Consider the following 17,802-nt stretch of genomic DNA (forward strand, 5'->3'; position numbering starts at 1 on the left):
ACTTATACCTCAGCGTTGAGAAAAACGTGACAGAGCAATAGACAAAGCATGCGGCTCGTTATGCCTGGTGCACAGAGTAGAGGTGCAGCGAGCGATGATGGGGGGGGGTTACCGTAGGCGGATGCAAATGGAATTGTTGCATTTAAGAAGGTGGGGAATTGTACTTACATGGTTTCAGCTGATCCCATGTCTTGGACCCTCTCCGGCCCAACACTGACAGGCACAGACGGGTGGGTGCTTTTTAATGCGTGCCTTCGTGTGTGTGGCGGCTAACCATCCTTTGGTTAGAGAAAGGGAGGGATGGCCAACAGGCCAATAGGAAATCAAAATAAAAACCCAGGAACAATGTCTGGGAGTTGGTGTGTTACTTAAGCCATCTGAGACAGAATGGAATACATTACTCACCATAATCGTATTTCTGGTACTTGTATCTGCTTAGATTCACATGCTATGCATATGCCGACATCTAGTGGAAGCTGCGGAGTATTACAGTTGCAGCCTCTGTGATGGGCAAGGGTTGCAGGGGAACTCCGGCTACATCATTTGTGGATGTCTTCTAGCAAATTGGGCAGTTTTGTACAGAACTGTGTAACCTCAAAGTACACACTTGGCCAGTAGAACTTGCAAAGTAGGGTCCTTTATGTCTTATCCAAGCCCAGGAGCCCAGCAGTCAGGTTGTAGTGGGCAACCAGAATTGCTTTGGGACAAATAGTTGGTAATAAGGAACAAGTTACTTACCTGTAACGGTTGTTCTCCAGCATGGGTCTGGCATGGATTCACATGCTCATGAATATTCCCCGTCGTCAGGCTGGGAATCCTCGGTACAGAAAATAAATCAATATCAGTTTCGTTTCTGATCTGTCTTTCCTAGTAGTAACCAATCACTGATCTATAGGTCATACTGCCCACAGCCAATGACTGCCCTCTCCCTAAGCCCCGCCTCCGGCAGCCATCCTCAGATTTGGTAGCACGTAAAGTGGCAGTATGACCAAGTGAAGAGCCGCAGTTGCGCAGCACTGCTTGGCCGACCCTGGACTCCTCCCTGGAATCCCGATCAATGCAGTAGAATTTTGTGAAGGTGTGTGTTGACCTCCACGTAGCAGCCCTGCAGGGGCACACCAGACAAGAACGCTGTGGTAGCAGCGATCGCTCTGGTCGAATGGGCTCTCGGACGGCCGGGCAGCGGTCGGTTTGCCAACCGGTGACAGTGCATGATACAGCCAGAGAGCCATCTGGAAATGGAAGCCTTCGAGAGAGTCTTCCCTTGATTCACAGGTCCAAAGTGACAAAAAGCTGGGACGTCTTCCGAAAACTCTTTGTGCGGTCCACGTAGAACTTCAGCGCTCTAGCTACATCCAGCGAGTGCAAAGTCCTCTCGGCCGGCGACAAAGGCGACCGGAAGAAAACTGGTAACACCAAGGGCTCGTTGAGGTGGAAGTCCGACGGCACCTTGGGCATGAAGGAGGGGTGCGTCCTGAGCACCACCCTTGTGTCGTGAAAAGTCAAGTATGGAGGCTTGCAAGATAGGGCCTGAATCTCTCCCACGCACCGTGCGGAGGTGATGGCCACAAGAAAAGCTGTTTTCCACTATAGGAACCTCAACGATGCCGTATGCATAGGCTCAAACGGGGTCCCCATGAGCCTAGTCAGCACCACATTGAGCTCCCACGCCAGGAATGAGCGGAATAGTCCCTTCATTAATTCCTTCACCAGGCGATGGGACCACAAGGACACCCGTCCTGTTGTCCTGGTGTATCTGGAGATGGCAGCCAGAAGTATCTTGATGGAGGCTTGAGCTAGTCCAGCCTTGGCCAACGACAGTAGTTACGGCAGTACTTGAGGGGCCGTAATCCGTAGAGGGTTAATCTTCTGTGCCCAGCACCAGACAGAGAACCACTTCCATTTGTGTCCGTAACACTTGAGAGTTGAGGACGCCCTGGCCTTTGCAAGAACCTCTCTGCAGTCGGTCGGTATATCGTATCCCCTAAACTCTAGTGCTGCAGGAGCCAGGTTTGCAAGTTCAGCGACTTCAGGTCGTGATGAAGAATGGCGCCTCCTTCTCTGGAGAGAAGATCCGCGTCCACGGGCCGTTTGACTGGTGGGGATGCCGATAAGTCCAGAAGGTCCGGGAACCAGATCTGTCTCGGCCACGCTGGTGCGACGAGGATCATCCTGCACCTCTTGAGCTGGTTGACGAGCCGGAGTAGCAGTGGCAACGGCGGGAAAGCATAGAGGAACAGCATCGCCCATGCTCCTCGGTTGGGGGAACCTGCTGGCGAACCTCTGGCACTTGGAGTTTGTCGCCGTCGCAAAGAGATCGACCTGGGGTCTGCCCCACAGCCTGAAGAGTCGATCCACTTGATCCTGGTTTAGCTCCCATTCGTGGCACGAGCGTAGCTCCCTGCTGAGTGAGTCGGCGATGGTGTTCTTTATCCCTGCCAGATGAAAAGGTACCAGAAACATCCCCTGGTCGCCGGCCCAGTGCCACAGATCCTGGGATTCCTTGGACAGGGCCGGGGATCTGGTTCCACCCTGCTTCCTGATGTAGAACATCGTGGTGGTGTTGTCGGTGAAGATCCTCACCACCTTGCCCTTTAGGGACGGAAGAAAGGACCTGAGGGCCCAAAACACTGCGCGGAGCTCCAAAATGTTGATATGAAGCTGTTTATCCTCCGGGAGCCAAAGGCCTCTCCCGTGGAGATTTCCGGTATGCGCTCCCCACCCTTCCAGGGAGGCATCCGTCATCACCGTTACCTGGTGAGCTGGGGTCTGAAAGTCTGCGCCCGCCGTCAGATGAGTGCGGGTGCCCCACCACCGGATCGCTCGTCGGAAGGTCTTGTTGAGTGGTATCCTGTCCTCGAAGCTGCCCGTTGCCTGGATCCAGCGTGCGTCGAGGAACTCTTGCAGTGGACGCATTCGAAGTCTGCACAGGCGTACCAGATAGATGCAGGAGGACATCATCCCGAGAAGTGATTTGATGGATCTTACCCTGGCTACGTCCGTGGCTAGCAGGCGTTGCACCTTGCGCAGGATGGCTTTCGTCCTTTCGTCGGACGGCGAGGCCAGCCGTGCCACTGTGTCGAGCTTGGCTCCCAGAAACGGGGCGACCTGCGAAGGGACCAGGTGGGATTTGGGGAAGTTGATGGAGAACCCCAGGTCCGTGAGTAGCTGGACGGTCTTCGCTGTGTGTTCTGCAGCGAGCTCCCTTGTCCTAGCTCAGATGAGCCAGTCGTCCAGGGAGGGATAAACGTGGATCCCTTGCAGGCGTAGCCACGCTGCCACCGGTGCTAGGCACTTGGTGAATACCCTGGGTGCCGACTTTAATCAGAACGGGAGGGCCTTCAACTGGTAGTGCCGTCCTTGGACCACAAACCTGCAGAACTTCTGGTGTCCTTTTAGAATGGGGATGTGGAAGTAGACATCCTCCAAGTCCAACAACGACAGGAAATCGTCGTCCTCCAGCTGTCCCAGCACGTGCTGGATGGTGAACATCCGGAACTTCTGAGCCTTGATGTACTTGTTCAGTCGCCGCAGTTCCAGGATGGGACGCCAACCTCCTGTCTTCTTCTTTACGAGAAAGTATCTTGAGTAGACCTCGGAGCCCCGAAGTCTCTTTGGGACGAGCTCGATGGCACCTTTCTTGAGCATCGCCCTTACCTCCAGAAGCAGCTGGGGTACGTGGTTTTCCTTCCTGGCCACGGGTGGCACGCGAGGGCACTTCTTTAGTAACTCGAGGGCATGCCCCTGGGCCAGGGTATCCAGCACCCAACGGTCGGTGGAGATGGACTCCCACACGCTGACGAACCCGGCCTCCCACCGGGGTGCTTCGGTGGGGGCCCGACACCACGGTCGGTTCAGTCCTGTTTTGAGGCCGCCTTGCCGCCTTGACCTCCCTGGCGACGACGGTGGGATCCTCTACACTTGCCCCGTCCTCTATAGGCCTCCTGCGACGAGGAACGGGCTGCTTGACGGTAGGTAGAGGAGCTGCTGCCGGAACTTTTGGAGGTCCCTTGCTTGCCTCCGGTGTTCCGAAAGGACGGCCATCGTTGCTGGAGAACTCCCAGGGCCCGGGCTGTCTCCGTGTCCGTTTTGATGGCTTGCAGGGACTCATCGACTATCTTCCCAAACAGGTTGTTCCTGTCGAAGGGCATGTCCAACACTTTGGCTTGTACGTCCTGGCGGAAATCGGTCGCCTTCAGCCATCCGCGCCGTCTGAGGCAAACACCGTTGCCCAACTGGCGGAAACCGGTGTCAGCGATGTCCGTCGCCACCGTTATGGCGTGGTCCGACGCCACCTTGCCTTCTTGCAGGATTTCCAGGGCTTCTGCCCTCTTGTCGTCCGGCAGGAAGTCCAACAAGGGAGCGATTTTATACCAAAGTTCCCTGTCGAAACGGTCAAGGATAGCCAGGGCGTTGGCCACCTTAATTGTCGTCGCCGCCGCCGACGTGATGACTCGTCCCATTGCGTCAAGCTTCTTTCCCTTGCCGTCCGGCGGTGAAGTCGATGTCGATGCCCCCCCCCCGCCTTCTTCCTGGCCGCAGCCGAGACGACTGTATCCGGGGTCGGCTGTGCTCTAAGGCATAGAGGGGCTGCGTCGGGTACCCGGTACTTCTTTTCCTATCGGTCCCTTTTTGCCGGCGTCGTAGACGGGTTCTTGAGGAGGGAGAGCCCCTCGTCCCAGATGTCATCCAGTAGAAGTACCGCAAGGACCGTCTTCCTCTTGATCGGGGCAGAGCTGGAAAAGCTCGGATGCCCTGGAGATCATCGCATGGAAGGATCCAATCTCATCGGGCGGGGAAGCCCGGGGAGGGGGGGACGACGGTAGGTCCACCCCACCTTCCCCGCTCTCGTCGTCTGTGCCCATCGTGGCCGTGTCCGTGTCATCCCCGCGGAACGTGGAGGGGGAGGAGGGTTGAGCAGGCCTCGAGGGCTGGAAGGGTGCAGGAGGATGTGTTCTTCTCCTCTTGCGTGGTGGACTTCCCGACGACCCTGCCCCTGGCTCCTCCGTCGGGCCTGGTTCCGGCTCCCCCTTCGGGGGTAAAGGCAATCTAGTCCTTATTTCAGAGCATAAGGATTGAATTGCCATCAAAATGGCCACTGAGTTGTCCTGCGGCACTGGCTGCGACGGGTGCGATGGTTGGTCTGGGGCCCCGTCGGCGCCGCCGTCGCTTCTGTCGTCCCCCTCGTCAGGATGCCTCTCGACGGGCTGGTCCTCCTCCATGCCCGTGTCATGGCTCTCAGGGGCTTCGACAAGTTCCTCATCGGAGGTTGTGTCTGAATCCACGAAGGCCACTGCCCCCCCCCCCCCCTCTTTCTCCACCGGGGCTTTCATGGGGGTTCTTTCGATGGGCTTGAAAGATGCCTCCCTCCGAGGTGGCAGGGAGACTCTGGGCCCCGAGGCCGCTACCACAGTTGCAACCTCCACAGGCTGCGCCAGGGTTTCCGCGACCTCCTCGATACAGGCCTTGGCTGGGTGAATCGAGGCCTTAGTCACTGACTGCGTGCTTGTGGCATTCACCTTGGAGAGGGCTCCCCGCCTCGCTCCCCCTCAGTCGAAATCTTCGAGATCGACGGGGCCTCTCCAGAAGCTTGGCCGGGTTCTCGGATTTCCTCTTACCCGAGCCAGAGCGTTGGCTCATGGTCGATGGCGCCGGGGAGGATGCGCCCTGCCTGGCAGCTGAGGAGCCCGACCGTTAGGTGCTCCAGGTGACCGCTGACTCGCAGTGCTTAGCCTTCTGTTGGGCCCCCGTCGCCAGGGCGCCCTCACAGGACTTAGAAGACCGCTCGGATTTCTTCTTTTTCTTCTCACCTGACGGGCTCTTTACCTCCAGCCAGTTGGCGAGTCGAAGATGGCCTCATGGTCCGCTCCGACATGTTCCCGCAAAACACACAGTCCTCCTCCACGTGCGTTTTGTCCTCGTGAAGACAGTAGAGGCATAAGGAATGCTCGTCTTCCTTGAACACGTTCTGCAGCTGAGAGCCAGGGCAGGCCCTGAACAGCTTCCCGGGCGTCAAGCTCCCTTTCTCCTGGGCCATGTCCGGGGTCGGCCGCAGAAACTTCTGGAATCCTCCAAAAGCGTTGGTCGACGAAATCTTCACCCTTGAGGGGCGTAGAAACTTCCGAAACGGGTCCCCGTTGATCGGATGTAAAGACGGTGGAGCTTGAGGCTCAATTTAACTGAAAAATGAGAAATTCTCTTAGAAAAAGCGCAAAAACGCAGCAAAAGCTCGAGAGCTACAGCACGAGGACTCCCAACACTTGAATGTGCGGTAAAAATCTGAGGATGGCTGCCTGAGGCGGGGCTTAGGGAGAGGGCAGTCATTGGCTGTGGGCAGTATGACCCAGAGATCAGTGATTGGTTACTACTAGGAAAGAGAGATCAGAAACGAAACTGATACTGATTTTATTTCTGTACCGAGGATTCCCAGCCTGACGACGGGGAATATTCATGAGCATGTGAATCCATGCCAGACCCCATGCTGGAGAATTAGACCCTTCCCATTTTTGGTTCACATCCACTCAATATACAAGTCCCTTCCTGTATATCAAGTGCGGCGGGGCCTCTAGAGCTTGGCTCACGTCTTCAGATACTAGACTTTTACAGGCTTGATCCAGAAGCAGATCTGTCCTCTCTGCTTCAGCAAACCCATGAGGTCAGCCCTTGGGAGTCCTTCCATTGTGCCCCAGTCATCACTCCAAATCTGGCCTTGTTCCTTTAGTCCCGTATAGCCCTTCTACTTCCTCAATGTAAGGCATCACCATATTTTCACGGGTCAGTTGAGCTATTGGCTGGTCAGGCTTGATGACATAGGTGAGAGTCCTCAGACTGAAGACTACCTTCACCTTTCCTTTGAAGTCAACATAAGTGACATCTGCTCCCAGGTTTAAGAACATTTTTGGGACAGTCCAGATTTTGGGGCCATTCTCACATGAGTTCCTTCCACGTGTCTTGTCCTGTGGGAGAATTGCCATTTCCTTGTCTGACTCCATAAATGTTGGACCCTCCTGCCCTGGGCATTAATTTAGTGGGGAAACGGGCCTTCCTATTGAACCTTGTTATCCTCAGCATCCTCCTTGGCTATGGGTGGCCTCCTTAACAGGGTCTGACGGATCCCAAAATGGCTTCATGTTGCACAGTGGGTCTCAAGAATACACCAACTGTGATATACAGTTCAAGGTGTTTTATTTCGAAATAAGAAGTCGGCCTAATGGTCGCCCTGTTCGCTCTAACCTAGGGATGGGCAGTCCCACCCTAAACCAGGCGTCCTGCAACCTCAGTCTGCTACTACAGATCAGTAACACCTACTATTTAAAAGCTATCTGGTTTCTCATGATGGCCTAAAGGCAAATGCCTTATCTATCTAGACTCCCTGTCTGGGAACATTCCAGGTGACATCTATCAGGTTTGATGTACCTCCGATGGCATCTCCTGCCTTCCTGCCTAATACTCCCTCTGGGAACAATCTAGGCGACACCTATAAGGGTATCCGGTTGAATGGTTCTTTCCTATCACTCTTGGCACTTTCCTAGTTCCACACCCTTCTATTCCTATCCCTGATGGCATACTATATCCCTTCCTTACCCTCTAGTCTCCCTCTCTCTCTAGCTGTCTCTCTGATGGTATCTTTCTCTTCTTCCTTCCTCGCCCCAGCTACTTCGCCACTTACTCTCCCCTCTGCGCACCACTACTACTTTTCTGCCACTCAACTACTACTCTCCACACCGCTAATATGCCCTCATCCACACTGCTACTACTCGCTCCTTCACAACACCACTCCCTCCTTCACACCACTACTACTACCCCTAAACACCACTGCTACACCGCCCCACCTTCTTCTCGATCACCATCCTTTCACTTCGTATTCTCTTACAACCAGTCTCACGTACACTCTTTGCATGCTCACTCACACCACAGTACCAGTTTATTTAACCAACCAATACCTCACTGTTTCTATAAATTGCGTCCACGCTTATCTACAATGGCCTTCTTCTTTCTGGTCTATGTGTCCACCTCAACCGATCCCACCCGAACAACAAACCCCTTCATGTTTCTGGGGCCTGCACCCCCCCCTCCTTCCACCATTGGCTCTGCCCAGCTGGCTCCCTGGGCCAATCAATGTCTGTCTTCCCCTCATGAGAGGTTTTACAGTCAGTAAAAAATATAAGTGGGTTTAAGACCCCCTCCTTTCTCTCGTGCGGGACTGCCGAAGTTGGTCAATGGTAGCCTGCTGTGTTAAACGTTTGTTTGTTTGAGGGGTCCCAATATTTGTGGGATTCCAGTCTTTATCAGTCAGCCGCTCTTTGTCTGTGAGCCGTTCTGCGGCTCTTTTACAGGGGAGTGTTGTAATGGTATGGAGTGTCTTGCCGTGTTCCGTGTACTCCCAGACACTTTTGCTGGCTGGCTGTACAGTGACACATACCGGTTTCTCCTCCTGCTATTGCCAGTTGGGGTGTACTGTTGAACAGCACCACCCCGGGGGCTCCTGTGGACTGCTCTCTTGTCAGTTCACTGCTAACGATTTTGGTTGTCAGGGTTATCTAGTATCTATTTACAAGCATAGTGATGTATAATGAAGGAAAACGGACTGAGGCCCTCCCAACGGCCTCCTTCCCTGTCTGGGGTAGAACTGCTCTGTCTTCCACCCCAGGCTGAAATGGGTCCCCAGCCTGTCTTGACAGGCTCAGCTTATCAGAATCACTTCCTCCAAATCATACTTTGCTTCAGGTGTAGGGATGTGGCTGTGTATGTGGATAAACAAAACATGTGGCTCCAGAGGTTAATTTACCACAAGGAGGTGTTAGAGGTAAATAGCTATTGGAACAAAGGTTTAATCTACAAAAGAACAAGGAGCCCATCCATGGGATTGGCCTATATAAACAGTGTCAGGATGAGTCAAGTAAAGTGTGCAGGGTTTGCCAGCTTTTCTAAACACAACTAGTTAAGAACCCAACCACTTATTTGCCAAAAGTATTTTTCACAGGATATAGAAGCCAGCTCGCTATTACAGTGCTTCGAAGCCATAACAATGGCAGTAGGTGCTTTACAAATATCATAACATTTGTAATTCACACTGTGAATATAGAAGATGATGCGCTTCTCACTGGCCCAGGTCACAGTGTCCCAGATCATTGTAAGGGATATGTAATTCGTTCCACAGTATCCTATCACCACTATAAGGGATATGGTGCCCTTTTAACACTCCCTCGAAGAGGCAATGCTTGTTAGTCTTAGCAAGCTTCATAGCACTCTTCATGATGCTCCAGAAAGTCTAGGTCCTTTCTCCCAGTCACCTTGAAACCCTCCTTCAGTCTTTTCTTAGACCAGCCAGCAGCCTTAGTGTGTAAGAGATTATTTGCTGCTGCTCATTGTCCTTCTTTAACTTTTTCATTCTATCTCTTCATCTTGTCTTTTATCTCTCCCCAGGTCCGGTCGCCACTGCCATACAAGTCTTACTTTTCTGACAACTCCCACATTTACTGTTGTGCTGCCCAGAAATTTTGTTTTGCTTCTTCTGAATGGTCTGCTGTGGCCTTACTTAGTTTAGGGCTTCAATATCAGCAAGATACAGCATCACTCCCAACTGCCCCACTTTGCTGCGGTCTAGTAAAGTGATAACATGGCTAGTATTCAGGCAAAGGTCTGTCACCATCCCCAAGCATTTCTCTGTCAAAGCTGTCCACCTGCCTATTAATCCCCTCTGCCCCCGCTCTCTCCTCCCACAATTTCTATCAGCGTTTGTGGGTATCTCTCCCCGCTCACCATTACTGCTCGCAGCTCTTGCCACTCAGAACTTCGGTGCTGCATTAATAGGGTTAAAACCAGGTGCTATACAGCCCCAGTCTTCAAGCTCTCGGTTTTCCCTTGCCGGCCCGTTCCAGCATACGTGATCCTGCTGATCCTTCTCTCTACTGGTCAAAGGTTCTTCAAAGTGCAAAGTTCTGAGGGAAAAGATAGGGCTTATACCATCAGCAATCACAGGCCTTAGCCGTAAATTAACCTCTATGATTCTTATCATGTTACAACTGCCAAAACCAGTAAGGGTGCCAAAAGGGGTCTGTACTTCGATTAACTTACATTAGGGAAAGGGTAAAACCCCCCACCCCGTGCCCTTTACACACAACTAACACCCTTCAATTCGTCTGATACCATGGCACTCATTAGGGCATAGCTATAATCATGGAGGGCAGTCTCTGCAGCCTCCATCCAACCTTTTCTGCCGCCAGATAGAAAATGGCTTTGGAAATTGCAGCTTAGGAAAACTGGCCTACCATGCCAACGACTCCTCTGGGCTTTGCAAGAGCTGAGATGTAACTTGTCATTTGTTGGTGGCAGCAGGACTCATTCCAACACACTTTTTACCATTCCTGACGGGCTTCTCTGCCAGACCTGGGAAGCTTGGATGCACCAGTGACTCATGCTGGGATCATGGCAAATCATAAATGGTTCCTTCCAACTCACCTCTAACAATCACTCTATAATTGTTAGCGACCTGCTCACTAAGAGCCTTTCGATGCACTGCCTGGCACCAGTAATTGCACAGTCACAGTTCGGGATCATTGACCAACATCAGCCACTTACAAGGTTTGTACGCTAAAACATTCAAGCAAGATGCTCTACCTATGAGGTATGGAAGAAGTACAAATCCCTGTGTGTACCAGCGTCTTCAAATCCTTTGCATCCAATTGCGCTCATGATGTAGTGCAGGATCTTATCAAGGAGTTGCACAAGGTGTCATGATGTGAGGAGTTTGCGGAAACCGGTCTATCCATTGAGCTATTTTAAGGATAAGGAATCTGTTGAAGAAAAGCACCTTTTGTAAAGTAAGAGACATGCACTCCAATGTGCAAGCCTTTCGTTTGAATTCTCAGTTGCAATCAGGGAGTCTGGAGCTAATTCCATATGCAGTACCCACATAGTCCTTCTGTTCCAAATAGTAAAAAAGGAGTATTGCAGGTATTACTGACGCTCATAGGGATAACCGCTAAAAAGGGCTTTTCACAGTCCAATTGGGTATGGTATAACCCCTATAGAAAAGGTATACACATGTTGACGATGGACTGGCAAGACAATAAAAAAATATACTATGAGTAATACCTGAAAACTTGTCCATGTCTTTCAAAGGAAGGGTGTAAACAAGCTCATGTTCATGTTGCTGCAACAAGTTGGCTCCAACAATGTGGCCTCTGATCAATGCAGTGACTGCATCCACATTGCAAGTTTTGCTGATATCTAAACTAAAGATAAAAGGTGTGTTATTTTCTTTCACCGTCATGGTAGCAGGTTCTAACACAATACTGTAATGACTGTTACCTACCTACCAAGACATTACTTTCATCTGCAGCGCATTATCAGAATGCATTTTCATGGTGAAAACAAACACATGGGAAATGGTGGCACTGAATTCAGGTGATGAAAATGATTGCCTGCAGTTACCCAAGAAGGATTAAGTTACTTACCTGCAACTCCTGTTCTCCAGCATTGGTATCTTTCATGGATTCACATGCTCTTAGATATTCCCCCATCGTCAGGCTGGTAACATTAAATCAGTTTACCTTTCAACTTTTAAAATACTTGTCACTTTAGCGCTCCATTAGAGTCATTTTGGGTCATACTGGCCACAGCCAATTAGACACATCCCCTTAGCTGCTCTCCTGGTGGCCATCTTGAAATTTGGAAGTGCACGGAATGTGGCGGTATGAGCCAAGAAGAGCTCAGGTAGGACGGAGGGTTGCATGTGAATCCATGAAAGAAACCAATGATGGCGATCAGGAGTTACAGGTAACTTAATCCTCCTCCAGCATTGGATATTTCATGGGTTCACATGCTCTTGAATAAGATTGTACAGCAGAACATATACACAACTAAAAACAGGTGGAGGCACAGCTCAGCAGAAGTAACCACTAACCTCTGGAATACTCACCTCATGTGAACAGGTTGCAAATCACTGCCTGGTTGTCTCAGGATTCCTCCCTGGAATCCCCATTGGCACAGTAAAAGCCTTTGAATGTGTGGATCGACCTCTGGCTGGCTGCTCTGCAGATGTTGAGTAGGGGAACACACGACAGTAACGATGTAGTAGACGCCACAGATCGTGACGAGTATGCGCTTGGTCTTCCTGAAAGGGCACTGTTGGCCAGGCAGTGGGAAATACACGGGAAAAGCCATCTTACAATGGAAGACTTTGAAACAGTGTTTCCTTTGGTCAGAAGGCAACAAACTGTTGCAATGACTTTCTGAACACCTTGGTGCGAGCCACATAGAAATTATAAGTTACTCACCGTAGTGACTAATGTACTCCTAGTCCATAGTCCCCTTTCCTCCATACTGTATGGGCGTCCCTCGTTCGGGACGGGAGACGGAACATTTTCACCTGAAAAAATCATCTTCCCCCTTTAAATTTAGATGCGTGCGGGGTCACGGCCCTGGGAGCATGCGCTCTGCTGACTCCGCCCACCGGCACCACTTCTCTGTCCCCTTTGACGTGTCGACAATAGTACAATTGCCTAATGACACTAGTTTTATTAAGGGATGGTGGGACGCATGGAGGAAAGGGGACTATGGACTAGGAGTAAATTAGTCACTACAGTGAGTAATTCATAATTACTCTTACGTCACGTCCCTTTCCTCCATACTGTATGGGCAACTACAACTGAATGTACCCCCAGGGTGGAGAGGTGACCCTCTTAAGAAAACAAGTTCCTTAACCCTGCCTGACAAATGCTGCGTCCGACCTGCCGCTGGCATCCAAGCAGTAGTGCTTGCAGAAGGCCGAAGGCATAGCCCATGTAGCCGCCTTGCTGATGACCTGCACCAGGACGTGCCTCTGGAAAGCAACCGCTGTGGCCTTGGCCCTGATAGCATAGGCATGCATATTTGCTGGAAGAGATTTGTGCTGCCCCTCATACGCCTCCTTGATGGCCGTAACCATCCTCCTTGCAATGGAGGCCTTGGGACCCACCGAAGGTAACAAAGAGAGTATCTGATTTGCAGAAGCTCTTGGTTCTGTCCAGGTAGTATTTTAGAGCGCGCCTGACATCTAGACAGTGCAGTACCCTCTGAGTGTCATTCTTAGGGTCCGTGAAGAAAGTAGGTAGCACTATCTCCTCATTCAGGTGAAAAGAGGAGACCACCTTAGGTAGGAATGCAGGTTTAGTTCTAAGCACCACCATGTCCTTATTAAAAGTAGTATAAGGCTCTGAAGTCACCAGTGCCTGGATCTCACTAACCCTGCGTGCAGAAGTCAGGCCCACCAAAGCGCTGTCTTGATGGGGACTAGACTGATGGCAGCGAACGCCAAAGGCTCGAACGGTTTATGCGCCAAGACGCCAAAGCATCCAAGACCGTTGTTGAGGTCCCACACTAGGTGTGGTTTCTTGATGGGTCCTCCCTTTTGGCCTCAACTGGGCCGCCAGGGTCTTTACCAGACTCATGAATGCGGTGGCAGCCTTCCTCCTGGCTCTGGGTCTCCATATATAGCCCTACCTAGACGACTGGCTCGTCAGGGCTACATCTCAGGAAGCAGTTCACCACTCCTTCCAAGCACTGATAAACACGCTACACGACCTGGGCTTTTCGCTCAATCTCAGGAAGTCACAGCTACAACCCACGCAGTCTTTGACCTTCCTGGGCCTCATCTGGGACACGCGCTCCGGGAGGATCTTCCCCTCGGAGGACAAGATCTCGGCCATCAGGAGGGCCATGTCCCACTTTCTCAGCCGATGGCCTTTTTGCAGCGGTACTGTTGGCCGTCCCCCACTCAAGGCACAGGATGAGAAGGATTCAGCTCAACTTCTCAGCGTTGTGGAACCAGGAGAAGTCCCCATTTCTCTCCTCCCGGACCTCACATAGTGGTCCAAGGACTGCAACCTGCAGACGGACAAGCCCTTCAGGCCCCCCGTTCCGAAGGTGACGATTACCACAGACTCCTCCCTCGAGGGATGGGAAGCCACCCTGGAGGATCTCTCGGTCCACGGCACGTGGACGCGTCAGAAGATAACCACATCAATTGGCTGTAACTGAATGCCATCTGGTTAGCGCTTAGAGCCTTCCTTCCATGTCTCAATCAGACAGATAACTCGACCAGTATGTACTACATCAACAAGCAAGGGGGGACCAGGTCCCCTGCCCTGTGCAGACTGGCAATCAACATGTGGGAATGGGCCTTGGAGAATGAGATTTTCCTCACAGCAGTCCACCTTCCGGGGGACTCCAACCTGGAAGCGGACAGGCTCAGCAGGTTAGGAGCAGACAACTACGAGTGGCAGCTGAATGACCTTGTTGCACAGGAGATCTTCCACAAATGGGGCCTCCCCCAGGTGGATCTCATTGGCACCAGGCACAACAAGAAATGCCCTCATTTCGCCGCCTGGCAGGGGCAGGGCCTAGGCTCCCTGGGCCTCGCCTTATGGATGCAGTGGAGCGGCATGTCAGCATACGCCTGGCTTGTTCATTGGATGACTTGCTGTCGTTCTCGGTGGACACCTGCCACACATACCTCTCAGCCATTGGGGCCTACAGGAATTCGGAGGAAGGGGTCTTCTCCTCCTCCAACCCTATCGTCAGGAGACATTTGGCCGGACTCGCTAGACTCTACCCGCCCATCAGGAAGCCACACCCGTGTCGGATTGGAACCTAGTCTTGGGCGCCCTCGCGCACAAGCCGTTTGAGCCTATGGCGTCCACGGACATCAGGCTGGTCACCATCAAGAGAGCTCTGCTAGTCGGCCTCACATCGGCACGCAGGGTCAGCGAGACCCAGGCCCTAGTCGCCTCAGAGCCATATACTACCTTTCACAAGGACAAAGTGGTCCTGCTGACCCATCCGGCATTTCTACCTAAGGTGCCATCAGCCTTAAATGAGGAGATTGTCCTTCTTACATTCTTTGCTGACCCGAAGGATGAGCCTCAAAGTTCTGCACTGCCTAGATGTCAGGCGGGCCCTGAAATTCTATCTGGACAGGACCAAGGGCTTCTGCAAGTTACATGCCCTTTTCATCCCTTTTGGAGGCACCAGGCCAGGCTATCAGGCCTCCAAAGCCTTCATTTCCCGCTGGACGGTCTCGGCCATCAAAGAAGTGTACGAGGGCCAGCATAGACCCCTTCCGGCAAATATGCATTCCCACTCGGTCAGGGCCAAGGTTACTGCCATCACCTTTAAGCGACATGTCCCCTGGCAGGTCATAAGCAGGGCGGCCACGTGGGCCACCCCATCAGCTTTCTGCAAGCACTACTGTTTGGATGCCGACTCCAGGTCGGATGCGGCTTTTGGACAGGCGGTTCTCCGGAACTTGTTTGCTTAAGGAGGGTCTCCTCTCCACCCTGGGGCTACATTCAGTTGTAATCGACCGTGCAGTATGGAGGAAAGGCGACGGGACGTAAGAGTAATTATTCACCGTAGTGACTAACATACTCGTAGTCCATAGTTCCCTTTCCTCCATACGTCCCACCATCCTCCCCCCTAATAATCTAGAGTCATTAGGCAATGGTAAATATATTGTCTTTGGGGCCTGAGGTGTGGCACCGGAGGGCAGAGTCAGGGCAGCGCATGCTCCCAGGGCCGCGCCTCCGCGTGCCTCTAAGTTTAGAGGTGAAGAAGATTTCACTGGTGAAAAAGGTTCCGTCTCCCGTCCCTCGCTAGGGACGCCCATGCAGTATGGAGGAAAGGGGACTATGGACTAAGAGTACATTAGTCACTACGGTGAGTAACTTATAATTTTTTGGGTACAAGGAAGTACACTGAATAAATACCCTTGTTTACCTGCAGAAGATGTACAACTTCTATAGAGCCCTTTTCCTGCAGGGTCTCGACTTCTTTTAGCAGGATACGCAGATGTTCTAGCGTCAAGCGTCTTGAATGTGGAGGTCTGAATTGGGGGGACTGGCAGAATTCTATACAGTACCCGTGGTCGACGGTCTTGAGTACCCACTGGTCTGTAGTTATCCCCTCCCATGCTTGAAGAAATTATGTTAGCCGGTCCATGACTGGGGAGGCATGGAAGGGACCCAGATCTGCAGGTCATTTTTGGCCTGAGGCCAGGGAGCCTCGGGGGTAGAATTCAGGCCCCTTCCTTTTCCACGTTGTTGACCTCTTGGAGGATACAGGGTGGTGTAGCTGCTGGCTCCTTGGGGAGAGGACCAATTATTTCGCCGAGCCGTATTGGTTCTGAGGAAAATGTTGGCCACGAAAGGAACATCTAGATCTGTTCCCCCTCCTTGGGGAAGGCCTCTGGGTGATCTGATCCATGGTCTTGAGGGTGTCATGCTCTTAGCTAGCAGTTTTGAGCGCTTCGCCTACTGCCTTTCCAAATAGATTAGTCTCCTCCACCAGGTTATCTATTAGTGAAGCTTGAGTCTCTGGTTTGAAACCAGAGTTTCGTAACCATGCATGCCTCTTCAGGAGGGTACCTTAAGCGAAGGACCTGCCAGCTGTCTCTGCTGCATCCAAAGTATTTTTTAGGATACTCTGATGTTAGGGAGAATTCTCTGTAAGGCTAATTTCCAAAACCTAGTGAGTCCCCCAGCAGCTTTGCTGGATTTTTGGGGTTTATTTTTTTCTCTCCTGCTAAGAGTGAGATTCTTTTACTCCCACTCTTAGACATGATTTGAGGTGTTCCTTTATCTTTCCATGTGTTTTATGGGCTATGGGGTCTTTTACTCCATATGGTCTCATGTGTTTTTGATGTGGGTTACACAGCACCCTCCGTGCCGTAACCCAGGGGTGTCGTAGCGACCCCCCCAACCTAGACTCCATACCCTGGGACTGACTACTGTCTCCCAGGGAATGTAAAGTCACCATTGGCTTTACTAGTCCCAAATTATGAACAGAAACCAGTACAAACCATCATATTGTGGACGTACTGGTTGGGTCAATTAAATTGCCCCTGGGTCTATTGTTCGAGGGGGCACGTCTCTGTCCCCCCTGATCGAGTTTTGGCTGGTGGCAGTGGATACTACTTTTTATATTCAACCGCGAATATATCTCTATGGGATTTTCCCATTGTTCGAGGCTACCAACTTTAATTATTTAATTCTTATAGCCTCGAACATACCGCCGGTTTATTTAATTAATATTAATTCACCGGTTGGTATTTTTTGCCAGAACTCGATTCTAAAATGGCGTTTGTGTTCTCTTCTGTGACTCCAACCCAAGTCGAGCCCTTTGTTCCACTTTTTGGTGGGCTTCTCCACAGAAGCCTCCAAAAGTGGTGCCACTCTGTCTGGGTACCAGAGGGGTGCAGGAGGGGGTTTAGGCACCATGGACTGAGTTACCTTGGTAACTCAAGGCGCACTCTTGTGTGATTGGACCAAGTGGTGAGCCGGCACGCTCACCACTTAGCATGTTTGATTGACAGCTAGGCTGAGTGAATGGGGGTGTGCTGCATAAAAGCAGGGCTTTGGGGACTGGAACTTCAGAAGTCGCCACAGGACCTAAGAATCCGAGGAGAGAGAAGCTGAGCCGACCTGCAACGATGACACAACCGGTGGAGCCCTGCTGAACCGTCTCACCACTTTTCCCGACGACAGAGGAGATCTCCAGTCCGGAGAGTCTTCTTCCTTTGACTGGTGGGGATAACCAGTTTTGCCTTCTTTTCACCTTCCTGGAGCATCTCGTGGCCGCCTTGCTCGTGCCAAGCACCCCGGCAATCGGAATACCACGGTTTACCACTACCGCGAAGAGAAGGGTAGTACCTTTTAACCAAAGAACTCAGCGGCTGGTTTCTTCCCTGGCAGTGCAATGACCTTCATCTTTCCTCCACGGCGAGACCTCTTCTTCCTCTGGACGAAACGCCGACTTGCACCT

The 17,802-nt window shown here is 51.8% G+C and overlaps 1 protein-coding gene across 1 annotated transcript in view; it reads right to left on the bottom strand.

The window, feature by feature from the left end:
• LOC138583120 (cholesterol transporter ABCA5-like) overlaps positions 1-17,802 on the bottom strand; it is a 3,134,767-nt gene that overhangs the window by 1,603,009 nt on the left and 1,513,956 nt on the right. The window contains exon 17 of the mRNA XM_069655080.1: positions 11,098-11,237. Within this exon, the coding sequence (XP_069511181.1) occupies positions 11,098-11,237 (140 nt within the window). The remainder of the gene's footprint in view (positions 1-11,097; positions 11,238-17,802) is intronic.

Source organism: Ambystoma mexicanum, chromosome 3q (genome assembly GCF_040938575.1).
Source record: "Ambystoma mexicanum isolate Mex_15411 chromosome 3q, UKY_AmexF1_1, whole genome shotgun sequence".
Classification (NCBI taxonomy): Eukaryota; Metazoa; Chordata; class Amphibia; order Caudata; family Ambystomatidae; genus Ambystoma; species Ambystoma mexicanum.